The sequence below is a fragment of the Pteronotus mesoamericanus genome, unplaced genomic scaffold (assembly GCF_021234165.1).
Source record: "Pteronotus mesoamericanus isolate MK-2021 breed Mesoamerican mustached bat unplaced genomic scaffold, CSHL_Meso_final scaffold_174, whole genome shotgun sequence".
Lineage (NCBI taxonomy): Eukaryota > Metazoa > Chordata > Mammalia > Chiroptera > Mormoopidae > Pteronotus > Pteronotus mesoamericanus.
The window spans coordinates 17,044,795-17,063,440 of NW_026555309.1; the positions used below are offsets into that span (position 1 = coordinate 17,044,795).

The following is an 18,646-nucleotide window of genomic DNA, read 5'->3' on the forward strand; positions in this document are numbered from 1 at the left end:
TTTTCAAACTCTGTACTTGACATCCCCTTGCCCACCCCCTACTACCAGACCAGTGTATTCCTTGCTCCCTCCAGCTGCTTGAGAATTACCCACAGAGAAAGCCACTTTTACTGAGAATCTACACTGTATTCACCAGGCACTCTGAAAACAATAAAACATGTAATTAAATGCTAAGATGGGTTAGGAAACTAGGTGGGCTGAGCCTGCGCTGGATGCCAGGCAATAGAGTTAGGCTCTTGCCTTGCAACTGCTGTTATGTCGCCACATGGACCGTTGTTAATGCCTGTTTTTCCATACATGGAAATAGAAGTTCAAAGAGTCCAAGTAGCTGAAAGTTCCTGGTAAGTGGGACAGGTAGACTTCAAATCATGGTCTGTCCTCCTCTGGAACCCATGGTTTTAACTACTTGTGTTACACAAGGAGGGACAAAGACAGAGCTGAAACATGCCCTACGTTATTGCAGCTTACTGAAGGAACATGTGGAGAGTAAAATTCATAAATTTTTGGAATAGAGAGTTGGAAGAGATGAAACAATACTCCTTTGATAGGCCATTTAGTTTTTCTTTGATCTTTAAATAATGCTACACTTAAATTTGTCTACAACAGCATAAAAAATGATACTTGCCCTTTACCATCCATTCTCTATTCTTGGAAATCTTTATGTCTTCTCTATGGAGATTATGCTCAAATGGTATGTCAGGATGTGCTTTTCATTCCTGGGTTAAGCTTCTCATTTCTCCGTGCAATATGCTGGACTTCTGATGTTTCTCCAAGGCCCTATTCTGGACTCTCCCTCTATTCAAGGCACTCCTAGAAAGAGAGTCAGTCTGTGCCTTCTTCCCAACTCAGTAAATGCAGTTGACCGCAGAATCCTTCGTTAGATTAGCCATTTCCAGGACAAAACTGAGACTTCTCAGTTCAAACACCTGAAATCATTTTTACCCAGTGCTACCTGGTTACTTAGTAACTGCAGTTATTTAGAGAGGACTGTGTGTTGGTGATTGTTTGAGCTACAACTCCCCCCCCGCCATTTGCAACCTGTTATTGAAATGAAAATATAACTAAGCTATTCATGGCATATGGATGTTTTCCATTGAAATAAGTTCATACTGTTTTAAGCTAGGCTCACCAAACGACATTTTAAAAATATTTGTCATATTTCTAAATACCACGCATGTGCTGTGATTGATTCTCCCACTAATTCAAACTGGCAGTGCATAGTGCGCTGGCCTGTGCCTGCCGCAGCAGTCTGTGTGCAACCTAATTACGCTCTTCAACTTACCATGTGACTCCTTCCGAGAGAGAATTGTTTGCAGTGTTTGAGGTCATCTCAAAGTAATTATGATGTAATCAATAACAGTGGCCATTGAAGGATTTTAAGCTCTGTGCCAGGGACTATGATAATGATAAATATGTTACGTCATCTCATTTAATTCAAATGTATTCTCTGCATTGCTTTTTTATGAAACCAGCAGAGGAACGTGATCTAAATAACCTGTTGCTCTGAGTTAGACACTCTGGGGTCTATTTTCAGGCCCTGCCACTTGGGCAACTCACTTTACTTCTCTGTGTGAAAGGAGACTGCTAGCTATAATCTCTTAATTTCTAATTCTGGCTTTAATTGGGTGTGGGTGTAGGAGCCTGAAAAGGAATCCAGTCATTGTATAGTAAGCGTCTTACTTTATATAACTCCTTACAATTAAAGAGACCCAAGTGAATTCTGGGAACTAGCAGGAAGGTTGTTACAATCTCTACATAATACACACAAAAAAATTGGTATTTACACATTACAAACTTGATTGCTACACCTCCAAAATCTAGGGGCATTAGAGAAAGTTCAGAAGGAAATATCAAAAATGGTATCATGAGACTATTATAATAAGTAGCAATCCTCACCCTGCAAAGGAATAAAAAAATACCTCATTTAGAAATGTCTCCAAAGTCAGGATTTTTAGGTATTATGTACTTGAGAAGGTAATTTTAGGGCAAATAGAGGGAAGTACCATGTGATAGTAAACGTATGGAATTTTTAATTTTGGATGCAAAAAAAATAAGTTTGAGGACATTTAAGCAAATGCAGAAATGACAGTCCATCATGAGTTACCAAAGGAAACTATCGGTGTGGAGGTCCACACTGCATCAACAGTGACCGTAATTACTGGTTCTCCCGCAGTGCGCCCCTCAGCCCCAAAGGAAGTTGATCCAGCATGACTTCCATTCAAAAAGGCAAATTTTAAGTCACAAAAAGTTCTGTTTATTATGGCAGATTTCCTTAAGAATAAATTACTAGCAATATATTTTAAAATTTTTACTTTGGTTCAAGTTGAAGTAAAGACACAATAATAAAAATTTATAGTACACAAACAATGCTGCTATTCCAGGAAAACACGAACAGTTCCTTCTCATTGAAAATTTGCCAAGATAAGCCAACTTTTCATTTTAGAATCAGAACCTTGGAGTCTGCGGGCCCTTTGAGATTATCGAGCTTGGTGCCCAGCTCCCACTCTCAGCGCAGGTCAGATGACCTTTCTTTACCTGACCGATGTTCCTTTCATTTCTGATTCCACACTGCCAGTGTTCGGCAGCTTACTCCTCTGAGGAACTCTGTTCCCCTGCTGGACCTCTCAGATTTATTCTTCTGCTAAGCTGAAATCTACCTGCACATACCCTCCATTCACTGGCCTGGTTATACCCATAGGGCAAATTTACTCCTTTTGTCTGTGAAGCATGTAGCCTTTTGAAGACCTCTCTCCTCCAGGGTAAACACAGCAGTTGCTCTTCAAACAATCCTATTTCCAGACACTGTAAAGTCCTTACAGCTCTTCTCTGACCAGTCTGTTCTTTGGAAGGTCTCCTTAGGTGTCTAGATGGAAAGAGAAGAAGAAAAAAAAAAAAGGAAAAAGGGTTTGAGTAATTAAAGTAGAAATATTACTTCACATAATCAAAATCTCATATTTCTATCAACAAACTCTAAAGTTTTATTAACTTTTTCCATAGCTGAGATGTGCTGTTAGTTCCATATGCTTAGGCCCACCTGAGTTTTTTGCCCATTCCCAGATGAACGGCTATCAACCTACCATCTCAAAGTACAGGATGCACCTTCATATTTATTCCTGCTGAATTATTTTGTTGGCTGTAAGCTATTATTTCTGCTTCAGAATATTTTAGAAACTTGATTCTTTGGTTCAACATATTAATGATTCATCTTATAATTTTAGCATCTTAAAATTCATAAGCATGTCTCCAAGTTAATGGAAGTTTTGAACAAGATTGAACCAGGGCCGAGTTAAGTTAGGCAACTGCTAACATTCAGAATTGAGTGAGAAATATAATTTACTGATAATTGTATTTTGATGCTTGTGCTTCTTTAAATCTTGCTCTAATTCTATAGCCTGTTAAATATACTATTTGTGCTCATAAATACAAGTTAAATTAATAAACATTTGTTTGAGCATTTTTGTTTCTCCAGAAAACGCACTATTGAGGAGAAAATAGTCTTCCTTTTTCCCTCCTACTCTTTTTCCCTTCCATCCCATTTCCTTCCTCCTTCCTTCCTTTCTTTTATTCTTCTTCCTTTTTTTATAATTTTCCTAAGGTGAATGACTATTAAAAACACATGGCTATAACCAACATTTAACTGATGAGATTATAATTTCATGAGAAGTCAAAATATTTAAGGAAACATGGACAAACTCATGAATTCTGACACTAAAAAAATGAAGTCCACAATGTGACAATAATATCACAATATCCATTGATGGAGAAAGCAAGCATTCTTCATGTATGATGTTCTTTTATTTTAATTAATTGTATTTAGGGAAAGGAAAGCTAAATTATTCTCCTTTGTGGTCTCTGTTATGTTCTGAAAATTACTTTGTATTTTCATTATTTTTTTTTTAATTTTTCAATTACAGTTTACAGTCAACATTATTTTGAATTAGCTTCAGGTGTACAGCAGAGCAGTTAGACAATCATATATTTTACAAAGTGATCCTCCTGATATTTCAAGTACTCATCTGGCAGCATACATAGTTATTACAATATTATTGACTATATTCCCTCTGCTGTACTCCACATCCCCATGACTGTTTTGTAACTGCCAATTTGTACTTCTTAATCCCTTCGCCTTTTTCACCCACTCCCTCACCCACCCTCCCTTCTGCCAACTGCCAGTTTGTTCTCTGTATCTAGGAATCTGTTTCTATTTTGTTTGTTTATTTATTCTGTTTTTTCTAGATTCCACATGTAAGTGAAATCATATGGTATTTGTCTTATTTCATTTAGCATAATACTCTCTAGATCTATCCATGCTGCCACAAATGGTAAGATTTCATTCTTTTTTATGGCCAATAATTGTTATTTTTTAACAGTAATTCCTCATGGACTTCCAATTTCTAGAGCCAATTTTTATGCCTTTTTGTCCAGCAGATAAGTTTTCTGTTCTGTGCAAGCGTGACCATACTTCAAGGTTGCTATGGACTTTGAAAAAAATCACTTTCAGACTATTGTTTTTGACTTGTGGTGCACAAATATCATAAAGTTAACCAGCCTTTTAGCTATTAAAAGCTTTTGATTCTTTTGAGACTATAACTGTCACTTTTCTTCATATAGGTATATTATTTGACTGTGAATATTGGAGTTAAGTTTCAATTTAATATGTATTCAGTGGAAAGGGAGAGTTTTTTTATTTCTGGTAAATATATAGAATATACCCAAGAAACTTGGCTTCTTGATACTGTCCTGAAGCTAAAAATTAGATCATTCAAAAGTTCCCTATTGTCGATAACATTATTTGACTGTCTTTTGTTTAAGCTATAATATATGCATCAAAATTTAAGTTGTCCTAAAGTGTTAACATCATTGAAAGCCATGCAGTTACTGAAAAATTCATTGCCAAGACTAGAAACTAGGGATGGTTGACTTCTGATTTCCCTTTACCACTGTGGTCCATGGCAGGCAGGAGACAACAGAATGACTTGGATGTTTGAGGTAGAACTACTTTAGGTAACTTTATTTAAACTACACAGACTATCATGGCTGGGTAGTGTTTTTCAAAAATTCCTTCCTACTTGTCAGATCACCAGGTCTTGGCAATATCCATGATGACATCAAGTGAGTGCACATCAGAACGTGGAGAAGGAATTTGTCTCAGCTTTGTCCTGTGAACCTCTACAACCCAACACAGCCTGGATTCATATCTTGACCTGGGCTTACTGTCTCTTTCCTTTCTGTTCCTTTCTCAAAACTGCTTTGGAATCCTCCTCCCTTCTGCTCTCTCTGCTGCTTCACCTCCTCCTTTTGTGCGAGTCATCATTTTACTCCCATCTCTCCCTGCCTCCTTCCATCTCTCCCTCCATCCCTTTCTTTCTTCCTCCCTCTCCTAATCATTCACAAAGTCACTAAAAAGTCCCCACCCTCAAAACAAACTTCTTTCTATTAAGAAAAAACTATATAAAGAAGTAAATCCACATACTAATCCACACTAATTTGGCTTTCTTTTTATAGGAATTGGTGGTAGAGGGAGAATTAGTATATAGCTTCCCACAGACTATGCTTTTCAAAGTGACAGCACTCACCTGAATAAGTAAGTCCTGCTCTGTTTTTAGTTTTTATCTCCTAGCCCATCATATAGGCCAAAAACTGGAGGCTGCAGAATAGTGTAAAGACAGATGCTTTCAACTGATCTTGCTGACTGACTCCTATAGAGCACATTCAGAACATCACAGAAGGTTAAATAATTGAGAACATTTTCACAATCAATAGACAAACAAGCATCAAAAACAGTACGCTAAAGCTGCCTAGGCTTCTGGGATTTTAAAAACCATTAGGGGCCAAGAAGGATACTCCAGCTTGTAAACCTGAAGGTCAAAAACATTTTTTTAATGTTTTTTTTTTTTTGTTGTTGTTGTTGTTGTTTGAAGCACCTTGGCCCCCAATCTATAATGAAAGATTATTTTGTCTAAATTGAACCATGAAAGAGTCTGGAGAGTACCTAATACTTCTATTCTTTTTCTTTAAAATCGTACACGCCATGCTGGAACACAGAGGTGAGTGAGTGGTTGTAAGAAGAGAGACGTTATAGTTGTTCACTGTATCGTACTTGGATTTAACCATGGGAAAGATGATCATTATTGAGATAGAAGTTGCCTAAGCTCTCTGTCTCCTTTTCTTCCCCTGAGGAAGTTAAAACACAATGTTGTAATTCAACTCTTCTGCTCCTCCCATCCTCTCAAGTGAGACAAATTACCCTGTGGTTGCTTAGGCCAAAGAAGAAGTAATTTAGAAGCACGGTTCTTTCACTTAAAAGAGTATCATCTCCAGTTGCAACCAGTCATGACATCTGGATGAAACTCAAACTCCCCTGAATCAGAATGATTTCCTTCAGGAGACATTCTCTGCCGTGCCCCTGCTCCCAAACCAGTGTTTGATAAAGTTCAGCCATTTCTTCCAGATACACTGCACTCATATTTTATAATTCTGCCTAAGTGTGGGTTTTTGTGAGTCACAGATAAATTAGACCCTTCTTGTTTTATTCTTAGATATTTGTCCAATAATGTACTCAGAAACTTCAGCCAGGAACAGCCATGGTCTTCCTTTTATGAAGCCAGTCTGAGTTCCCCACACAAGTAAGAGGGAACAGTCTGGAATGAAACAGCCCCTTTCAGGAGCAAGCTGTGGTGACGTGTGAGCATTTGGACAGATGGCCCATTTTCCTGTGAAAGAAGTCTATGTCCCACAAGCTATCAGCACCCAAAAGCTTCACTAAACAAAGCTTGAAGATAAGAAATCAATGCAAGAGGACCTCAGATGTTTGCTGTGTTGCCTCTGGACACACCCTGGGTGACAGGAACCTACCTTTATTCTGTAGACCACCCAGTCTGTCCATTGGGGAGGACAGTAGTTGTTCAAACATAGTCCCTGAAGTCTGTGCTGGGCAATGGCATGATACATTCAACAACTACTGTCTGAAAGCCAACAGTTGTCTTTCACAGGGATTACGAAAATACGGGTTTCTCGAGAAGTTCCTTCCCACCTGTGTTTAGATTCTGAATTGTGGGAACATCTCTGCGGCCAATGTATCTAAGGGATGCTCAGAGAAAAGGCTGTTGAGGTTATGGAGACTTTTCAAAGGACAAGCTCTCCCCCGTTTAAAGTGGTTAGAAGAAGAATTCTTGAAAATAGTCATAGAATATTGGACTAGATATAACCTTGACAGATTTTATTCATCCCTTCTATGTTAACTTTCCATCGAAGACCTAAGAATGTATTCTATTTTAGAAACCCTCCAAGGAAAGGAATTTTCCATAACCTTTCCCCTGTAAGCATTCTTTTAACATCTACAAAGCCTTTCATCAGAAAATACTTGATCATTTATACGATTCCAATGCAGCTCAAACCTGGTCCTTCTGCTTTATCATCTGCTGTTCTTATCTTCCACAGAGAGGCACATCATTGCTGAGGCCCATTCTGGCACCACTTCTTGGCTTCTTCTCCAAGGCTAAAGAATGAAAGGTCTTTCCTTCCTTTTTTTGGAGGGCATATTTTTCGATTATTTAATCATTTTTGTTGTTGAAAATTTGATTGGGGATTTCCTGTGTCTGGATATGCATTAAGCCTTGAACTTTGTAGCCCAAATACTCACCCCATTACCTCTTAAAGTACACCAAATAAAATGAGAGTAAGAGAATGAAGCAAAGAAAATAGACATCAAAAAAGCAAAAAATACAGACAACAGTGTGGCTATTGTGGTGGGGAGGGGAGTGTGTGGAGGTGGAAGAGGAGAAAAGGAGGATAAATGGTAATGGAAAATAATATAATTAAAAATAAACTATTAAAATAAATAAATAAACATGTAAATGCACACACACCAAATGTATCATAGAATTGTACATTTGAAACCTATATAATTTGGTTAACCAATATCACCCCAATAAATTTAACTTTTAAAAAATCACAAAAGCAAAAAACAAAACCACCAGGAAGTTTTATTCCTGATTCTTTATTGAGCAAAACATTTGCAAAATGAAGCATGCTTGAAAGTTAACTGGGCATCTCATTTATTGAGGATTGATAAGGAAAGTACTTGGTCAGGTTTAGATAAATAACTACAAAACTCACAATTTAAAATGTATAATGTTAAAAGTGAAGCATGCCAAGAAGATAAGTATAGCCCAAAAGTGTGTGTGTGTGTGTAACTTCTAGTTACTGTGGGCCTTTGGAAATTGTTGAGGCATTATAGCAATAGCTTTCAGTATGCTTCTAAATACAGTTATTTCAGATTTTTACAATTAGATTTGATTTCTAGCTGGTATTTACAGGGGATTCAGGTTTTTGATAACAAGATTATTGTAAGTAAATGTAGACATTTCCCATATATTTTCCCTTTGTTTTGCAACAGTTGAAATAGGATGAAAATTTTACCCTTTGCAACAATATGGATGGACCTGGACAACATTATGCTAAGTGAAATAAGCCAGTCAGAGAAAGACAAAAACCATATGATTTCACTCATATGTGGAGTGTAATGAACAAACTGAGCTAACAAGCAAAATAGAGACAAACTCACTGATGGAGAACAGTTTGACAGCTAAAGAGTTGGGGAGGTTAGGGGATGGAAGGACTGAGCAAAAAAGAAAAAAGACTCATGGACATAGACAACAGTGTGGTGATTGCTGAGGGAAGGGGGTAAAAGGAGGATAAATGGTAACAGGAAAAAATACAATAAAAAAATTTATAAAAGAAATAGGATGAGATAAACCTGACCTTTAGTGTTTGTACTGACTTAAAAAACTATCTGAACTCCATGCTTTTCAAAGATGTGTCTTTTATAACTCTTGGTATTGTTTAAGATAGCACTCATGCAAAAAACTTTATTTACATGTATATAAAATCTTAAGAAAAATAATAAAAGGATTACACATGTTACTTACCGGTGCCTTAGAGGCCCACTATGTGCTTATCTCTGATTCTTTCCTCCTGTCTGCTCCAGCCATAGTTGATGTAAACATTATCCTAATTTTGGTTTAACATTGTGTTTGCTTTTCTTTGTGATTCTACCATCTTTGTATGCATTGTCAAAGGTTTTTTACTTAGTTCAACAGAACTTTGAAATTTGTATTAGGGAATCATACTCTTCTGTTCCTTATGTGATTTTCTTTTTTGTTTTTTTCCTCATATATTTGTTTTGACATTCATTTATATTGATATACGTAGTATGGGTCAGTTTCACCACTTTCTAATATTCTATTTCATGACTGTACCACAATTCATTTCTCCATTCTACTGTCTATGGACATTTGGGTTGGTTCTAGTTTGAGGCCTTATGATTGCTTCTATACATTTTGGTACATATCTCCACGACCCAAGTTCCAGAATTCTTCTAATATATGCATCTAAAGTGGAATTGTTGGATCATGACATATGTGTGTTCAACTTAAAAGGATCTGCCCAGCTGTTTTCCTAAATGATTTATAATTTCTGGCTCCTATCAGCAGTGAATGAGAAGTCCTGTTGCTCAGCATCCTTGGCAGGGCTTCATATTGTCAGGTTTAAAACTTTTTACCAGATTGTTGAAATGTGGTGTCTTATTGGGAATTTAATTTACATTTCCATGATCAAAACTGAGGTTGGTCATCTTTCAAATGCTTGAAGCCCATTCATAATTTTTCTCTGAAACATCTTTTTCTGTCTTTTTTCCCTTTGACTTTTTGGTTGCTTGTCTTTTTCTTGTTGATTAGTAGGAATTCTTTATATATTTTGAATATAAACCAATTTTGGTTACATATATTATAAATATTTCTTCCCAATTTATAATAATTCCTCTCATTCTAAGATTTCTCTTGATGAACTTAAGTTCTCCATTTTCTCATCGTTGAATTTATGCAGGTTTTCTTCATGCTTTGCATTTTTTCCATCTTGGTTAAGAAATCTTTCCCTCCTCCAAAGAAACAGATATTTGTCTTTATTTTCTTATGAAAGCTTTAATTTTTTGTTTCACTTAAACATTTAGTGCATCTGTACATAAATATATTTTTCATTTTTAGCATTTTAATTTGACTTTTTAAATAAAGTCTCTCTGATGATGGTTTCAGTTCTCCATCTTTTTCACTAATTCCTTTAACACATTAATCATAGTTCTTGTTTTTTTGTGGGTTTCTTTCTTTCTTTCTTTCTTTCTTTCTTTCTTTCTTTCTTTCTTTCTTTCTTTCTTTCTTTTTTAAGTCCTGACAGTTTAAATAGCTGGACCATATTTTTGCCTGGTTCTGTTGAACACTTAATTTTCTGACAATGGATTTTTAAAATTTCTTTTCTTATACCTCATAATTTTTGATTGGGTGCTAAATAGCATATGTATGAAAATAGTAGAGTTAAGAGAATAGTGTGCTTGTCCAGAAATAAGAATGGAACTAGGTTTGGGTTTTATTGTTTCTATTCTTATTCTTGGTGCTCACATACCTGAAATTTCTTCAGCAGTGGGCTGCTGAGACTCCGTTTTTAGTGCAGGGGTTGGGCTGTGAGACGAGATTTCTGTGTTTTGCTCTCAGCCTCGAGCAGGCTCTGCAAGGCCGCCTCACAGCAGGCGTCCGCTTCCGCGCTCTTGCCCCGGCCTGGGCAATGAGCTCTTACTGCTCTGCCTGTTACTCTCTGCAGGCTCCTAGCTGGGGACGGTGGTTTCTTGGTTCCCTTGCGTCTCAGTCGCAGCCTGGCTCTGTGTTCTGAGCCCTCCAGTGGGGCTTTCTCGACATTTCTGCCCCTGCTGTGGAAGCCAATCTCTGTCTTGAGTCACGAGAGTGTGTATTCCGCCCCTCACCCAGGGACCCCAGATCGGTGGGGGATTCTGGGCGTCAGCAGGCTTCCCGCGCTCCCCCAGGGCACACGTGTTTTTCCTAGGGTCAGTGCAGGGTGGGGATGCAATTCCCTACCTCTTCCTCTGTGCCTGGGGCTCCCTGGCAGGACAACTTTCTGTCTCTCCTTCAGAGAGAAGGGTCCTGGAAGCAGGTACGTTTGCTGCCTCCCTCCCAACAACATCCTGTCATCATCTGCGTCCCCAAGGCGGTTCCCCGAAGCTTCTTCCCTGTCCCCAGTGTTTCTTGTGAGCGCCTGAGGAGACTTGTGGGAAAGACCTGGGAAACAGGTACCTAGTGCCCTATGTGGGAGGTTCCCAGGGTTTCTAAACTTATGTGAACCCGCATTCACCCTTTAAGAATTTGTTAACATTTTAGTTGTCTACTTGTTCCTGTTTTTATGACTCTTACCTCTCCCCTCATGCCACCCCCAGCACCCCATCCCTGTTAAGGCAAACTCCTCTCCTTGGATGTGCCCCATCTCTCCTTGGATGAACTTGTTATCTTCTGGAATTCAGTTTCTCCAGCTGAATTACAATCTCAGCTCTCTAGTAGGTCTAATGAAAATCATGATTTTATAGATTATCAGGTTTCTCTCACTGTTAGAATGGAGACAGAATTCTTTTGTGGCTACTTAAGAGAAAGCAGACTGGTTTTTTTTTTTTCCTTCTCTGCCACCGCTATTCTCTTTCTCTGACTTTTTTTTTTAACTACCACTTAAAACTATCATTATACTGCATTTATTTATTGTCCATCTCCCTCATCAGAATGTAAATTCCATTGAGGTAAAATATTTGCTTGTTCTGTCCATTTCTGTATCTCTAGCACATAGTAAAAACTCAGTAAAAATTGTTGATTAAATGAATTGATGAATGCCAAAGATCAGGAAATTTTCTCCAGGGTCTTGCATTAGCTTGCTTTCATAAAAACATATGTCCTGTGGGGCTGTTCTTTCTTCCTTGCTCTGCCATACTTTTCATATGTCCCATTTTGATTATGCTCTAATTTATCTTTTAATTAGACAAATCTATGTGGACTCCGTAGCACTGTAAGCACCACTAACAAAGAACTGAGGGGCTTGTCCTTGGAGCTGCTCTCCCTACCCTTGATTTGGTCTGTCTCCTCTCCTGCCCACAGCTGGCCTGCGGGTGACTGTATGTCGCCGCTAGGGTAGCCCTTCACCCCAACAGCCTCCATCCTCTGCATTTCTGCTCTACTGCCCTACATTCTCCCTGCGTCTCCCCAGGCTGGCTCTTTGACAGTCAGGGCTACCATGTGCCTCACAAATTACAAACTTGACACTTCAGAGCAGCATGGCTCCCATTCTGCCTTGCAAGTTATTGTTTTGTTGTGGCTGCTATTACTGTTGCTGTTGTTTTAATAATTGTTAATTCTCTATTGCATTTGGAAGAGATGCTGGTAGAAAGGAAGTTGGAGGGTATGGGATTGGTCAACGCTCTGCCTGCCTCCCAGCACCGCCTGAGGCAGGTAGAAGAGTGGATGCCCCATTTCTCTGTAGCTTCTAGGCCATGTTATTGCTATAGGGGTGCTATATATACACCTGGAAAGACAGGCAGTGAAGGGACTGTGCATTTGCCTGTCTTTTATCAGGTTGTTCTTTTTCATGAACTGGGGTTTACAATATCTCTGGGTAGTCATTTGATTTTTGAATGTTTAAGTCAGATACAAATGTATTATAAGTTAATGTTCATTTCTGCCTGACCCTGACATAAAGCATGGTGAATCTGTATGTTTTGTTGGGTTATTCTTTGTGGGACCGCATTAAGGCGTGCTAGCCAGACACCATGTTGAATGAGACCTCATGCACTACTATTTCTAAGTGTATGCAGAAACTGTACTTATGGTTAGAGAAAGTCAAGTTCATCAAAAAGTCCACTAAATTAGAAGTAGCTTATTGTCACTACTTACTTTTTTAATCAATCAATATTAAAATTACAATTGCTATCTTATGGTGTTTCCCAATGTTTTCTGATTTAAAAAAAATATATTAAAATAAGCTCTTATAATTCAAATGGTTTGTGATCAGTCTTCTACAGTCCTGTGCCAAAGACTTTGTATTATGGGATATAACTTAATTTCCTATTATTCAAAACCATTTCCCATCTTTTGACTATTAATTGAAATAACAATTCTAGATCGGAGAATGGAGACATTTCCAAAAACATGAAGAAATATGGCTTTAAAACAACCTCAGTCATTCTGAAGGAAATCTGAAGGATAAAATAGTAGCTGCCTTGATTTAAATACTCATGTATTATCTGAGAAAAAGTTTATTAAAAAACATTTTAACACTTTCTATCCACTGGAACTTTAATTTCCCTGGGAAAATGGTTCTGAGGGCGGTGTGAATATTGACTAAAGTTCATTCCACATGAGATTACACCACTTTCTGAATCAGAGTTTCCGGCTATTACAATTTTTTTTTTCCTTAGAAACAATCCATTTGGGTTCATTACATGGCCATTTGTTGGTCTGGATATTGTGCTTGTTTGTGACTACAGTGAAGTCATAGTAGGCTGGGTCAGTCTGTGTACACAGAGTCGATGGGAGACCGTGCAGCTGCTTGGGGAAGCATGCAATGCAAGGGGTTGCCCTGATACTTCAACCCAAAACCCTACTTTTCCAAAGTCGTGGGTGTTTCATTAATCATCAAGAAGATTTGTTTAACTTTGATTACTTACTACATCCTGTATGTAGACATTAATCTGATGAACTTGTTTATTTTTTTAACTTTATATTGAAGTGTAATATTCTAAGAGAAAAGTACACAACTCCTAAGTGTATAATAAGACAAACTTTTACAAACTGAGCACACCATGTCACTGGTCTCTAGCTCAGGAACCATAACACACCCAGCATCTCAGAACTCTCCTTATGTTCCTTTCTGTCACTAAGCCTCCTTGCCACAGGGGACCACTCTCCTATTTTGCTTGTTTTTATATTTTGTACAAATGGAATTATACATGATATATTATTTTGTTGGCTTCTTTCATTCTTCATTACGTTTATGACATTCATGTACATTTATCATGTATTGGTTTGTTCATTCTTACTGCTGTGCAATGTTGCATTGATTGATACAACACAATTAGCTCATTCTTCTGTTAATAGTTTCCTTTTTGAGAAGGAGATGGAGGCTATTAGGAATATTCTAGTCCATTTATTTTGGGGAAACTATATGTACACATAACATTTCTGTTGGATATATAGATAGGAGTGGAATTTCTGGGTCATAGAGTGTGCATATGTTCAGAGTTAGTAGATATGCCAGTTTTTCAGAGTGGTTGTGTACTTGTACTCACACCAGCAATGAATGAGAGTTCCAGTTGCTTCACCTCTTCCCCAGTATTTGGCACTTTCTGCCTTTTTCTTTTATAGTGATTTCAGTTGGTATGTATTAAGCATGATTTAATTTAAATTTCTTTGATGATAGTGAATATGAGCACTTTTCATATGATTATTTGTAATTTTTATATTTATGTTTGTGAATTGTCTAAGTATTTTGTCCATTTTTCTATCAGTTGACTTTGTTTTTGTTACTGTTTATTAGGAATTCTCCATACTGGATATGTGTCCTTTGTTTCATATGTGTATTAGAAATATTTTCTCCTCTTCTGTGGGCTGTCTTTGCACTCTTGCAATGGGATCTTTTGATAAACAAGTATTCCTAATATCTCAAAAGTCCAATTTATCATTCCTTCTTTTATGGGTTCTACTTTTGTGTGTCCAGTTTAAGAAATCTTTTTCTACTCCAAGCTGACAAAGTAGTTCTATGCTTCCTCTAACACCTTTGTGTAGGTTTATAATTCATCTAACTTAGTGTTCATATGTAGTATGATATAGAGATCAAGATGTTACCGACCCTTTCAGGTTGGGGACTCAAACAAAGGTCCTTCTGCCCAGTGCCATTCATGCCAATAGAATTGGACTGAGTTCGTTAAAACAGTGCAGAAACTTTATTCTTTGATCAAGGAATAGAAGAGGGTGCGATCCTACTCTAACAGCACCTCCTTCCCAGCTGGCAAGGAGCTTCTGTATTTATAGACTGTGGTGTGGAGTGATTACATTCTCTTAGGCACACATGCCTATTCTTCTGTTGCACTCAGACCTTTCTGCACATGATTCCCCATCACCACCCTGGTCTTTGCACTTGGCACCTTGATCTTTGTACTCAGCCCTCCCTCATCTTGCAGTTGGGAATCCTTTTCAGTTCTTGTAGGCAAGCATAGCTCATGACATAGTGTAGGTATTGGGAAACATTAGCTTATTTTGGATAATAGCCCAACGACAAAGATACTTTTTCCCATGTGGATATCCTAACCCAGCATTATTTTACTTAGTTTTTAAGCTTCTTTAAAATGTGTCCATAAAATGTAGTTCCATTGAGTTTTTTTCCTCTAGAGAATTACTAATGGTTCTCAAAAAATTAAGCCTACAATGATTTAAAACTCATAACATAGCCTATACATTATTTCACACTAATGTACATTCAATCTTTCTTAAAAGTGTTTCTGTTCATTAGAATTTAGTTTGTAGCTTCAACAATTTATTTGTTCAACACCAGAGTGATTTAAAATATACAAAGCACAATCATTTTTTAAAATAAATTTTTGTTTTTACTTTTTCATTTGAATTCAATTTAATACCTATTTATCATATGTCTGCTAGAATTTGGGACAGTTGAGAATAAGGTTGAAGTTTTGAGCTCCATTTTTATGTCATATAATAAAGTTGTCAAACATCTGCCAATAATACGCCATTTTCCTTAGTATTCAAAATCATATTGATAAAGAGCAGTATAAGGTGAGTACTTTTATTACTATTAGGATGACCTTACATACTTTTGGGTAAGACCTCTATTCTAAGTTTTCCACTAGTAATGACACAGATCTATTAAGGCATAAGAATAGAAAAAATATAGAAGTTTCATTTCTGTATTTGAATGCTCATAAATCTTCCTCTTTTATGATGTCATTTCTGCTTAGTCTTATTTTTGTCTCTTTTTATTATTTGTCCTAGGTTGTACTGGTCAGTGGACATCTGGACAGCTGGGACGTTGGGCAGGGTGCCATGGATGATGGTGGTGGAGCCTTTATATCATGGGAAGCACTCTCACTTATTAAAGATCTTGGTAAATATTTAGAAAGTTGTTAACCAATGTGTGAGGGTCTCAGTAGTGACATGTTTAATTCAACACACAAAATATTCAACAGATTAGTTACTGTGGAATGTTCAAGGAATCTCCTGAGGTTTATATGCTTTTTGTCACTTGATTACATAAAAGAACTAATGTGTCCCCTTAAAGAAAGCAGTTTTTATTTAAATGTCTGCCAGACAACCAAAGTATCCAGTATGATCAGTCACTGGGGAAAATGAACAAGAAAATAAAACATAGCAACTACAACCACATCAGCTAGATACTATGTAGGGAAACTATGACAAAATGCAAAGAAAACCCAGCAGCTCTCTCTTCTTGCTTTTACTTGTTCATCTATTTTTTTAATTGCATTGTTTTTTAATTCTTATCTCCCTACTCTCCCTCTTTTTTGACAACTATCAGCTTACTCTATGTTTATGGTTCTGTTTCTCTTTTGTTTTGTTTTTAGATTACACATATAAGTGAAATATATGGTATTTGTCCTTCTCTGTCTGACTTATTTCACTTAGCATAATACACTATAGGTCAATCCATGTTTGATGTTGCAAATAACAAAGGTTCATTTATTTTTGGCTACATAATATTCCATTGTGTGTGTGCGTGTGCGCGCGCACATGCGCGCGCGTGCACACACGTCCAGCTTGCTTCTATACCTTGGCTAGTATAATACCAGTGCTACAGTGAACATAGGGGTACATATGTCTTATGAATTAGCATTTTATGTTTTCTTTGGATAAATACCCACTAACAGTGCATGAGAGTTACCTTTTCTCCACATTATTGCCAACACTTGTTATTTGTTGGTTTATTGATGAGAGTCATTCTGACAGACGTAAGGTGATAGTTCATTGTGATTTGAATGTGCATTTCCCTGATGATTAGTGATGTTGAGCATCTTTTTATATGTATGTCCTGTTTGGAGAAGTGTCTATTCAGATTTTTTGCCCTTTTTGTAAATTGGATTTTTGCTTTGGGGAGTGTTAAGTTATATAAGTTCTTATATTGGGTTGGCCAAAAAGTTCGTTGGGTTTTTTCTCATAAGATGGCTCTAGTAACACTTTGTTGTCTTTAATGTCATTTGAAACAATTTTGTTATATTGTATTGGTAATTTTTGTGTAGCCATTTTAATATTGAAGATGGAAGAAAATAAGCAACATTTCTGGCTTATTGTGATTTATTATTTCAAGAAACATAAAAATGCAACTGAAGTGCAAAAAAAAAATAAAGATGTGTGCAGTATATGGAGAAGGTGCTGTGACTGATCAAATGTATCAAAAACAATTTGCAAAGTTCTGTGCTGAAGATTTCTCATTGGACAATGCCCCATGGTAGGGTAGACTTGTTGAAGTTGATAGTGATCAAATTGAGAATAATCAGTGTTGTAACACATGGAAGATAGCCAACACACTCAAAATATCCAAATCAATAAAAATAATGGTGAAAATAAAAAATATGTCTTTTATTTTATGGAAAACTAAATGAACTTTTTGGCCAACCCAGTCTCTCAGATATTAACCCCTTATCGGATGTATCAGTTGGTATATCTTCTCCCATTCAGTAGGTTGTCTTCTTGTTTTGTTGATGTTTTCCTTTGCTGTGTAAAAACTTTTTAGTTTTATGTGGTCCTATCTGTTTATTTTTTCTTTTGTTACCTTGGCTCAGGAGACATATCCAAAAATATATTTCTAAGAACTTTCTTATAGAGTTAACTGCCTATGTTTTCTTCGAGGAGTTTTATGGTTTTAGGTCTTACATTTCATTATTTACTTATTTTGAGTTTATCTTTCTACATAGTATAAGAAAGTGGTCCAGTTTTATATTTTTTATTGTATTTGTCCAGTTTTCCCAATACCGCTTTATTGAAGTGACTGTCTTTACCCTGTTGTATATATGTCCTTGTCTTCTTTGTTATAGATTAATTGATGATATAAGTAAGGATTTATTTCTGGGCTCCTTATTCTATGCATTGATCTCTGTATCAGTTTTATGCCTGTACTATGGTATTTTGATTATTGCAGCTTTGTAGCATAGTTTGAAGTCAAGAAGTGTGCTGACTCCTATTTTGTCCTTTCTCAAGATTTCTTTGGCTGTTTTAGGTCTATTTTCATTTTATATAAATTTTAAAACTAGTTGTTCTAATTTTGAGAAAAATGGCATTGGTATTTTGATAGGGATTACATTGACTATGTTTATTATTTTAAGTAGGGAGGATATTTTAATGATAGTAATCCTTTCAATCCATGAGCAAGGTATATTCTTCCATTTATTTGTTTCATTTTCAATATCTTATCATTTTCGGAGTACAGGTCTTTTACCTCTTCCTCGATACTTTATGCTTTTTATCACAATGTAAATGTGATAGTTTTCTTAATTTCTCCTACTGATTATTTGTTACTGGTATATAGGTATGCAACAAATTTCTGTGTATTGATTCTGTATTCTCCAAATTTACTGAATTCATTATGGGTTGTATTAGTTTTATAGTGGAGTCTTTGGGTTTTGCTATATACTTATATATTATCTTATCACCTGCAAATAATGAGTTTTACTTATTTCTTTCTGATTTAGATGACCTTACTTCACTTTCTTGTCTGATTGCTGTGGCTAGTACTTCTAATACTG

General features: G+C 36.7%; 1 protein-coding gene across 2 annotated transcripts in view; it reads left to right on the forward strand.

Moving 5' to 3' along the window:
- CPQ (carboxypeptidase Q) overlaps positions 1–18,646 on the forward strand; it is a 409,746-nt gene that overhangs the window by 253,855 nt on the left and 137,245 nt on the right. For both annotated transcript variants that reach the window (XM_054590297.1, XM_054590299.1), the window contains exon 5: positions 15,885–15,996. In XM_054590297.1, the coding sequence (XP_054446272.1) occupies positions 15,885–15,996 (112 nt within the window). The remainder of the gene's footprint in view (positions 1–15,884; positions 15,997–18,646) is intronic.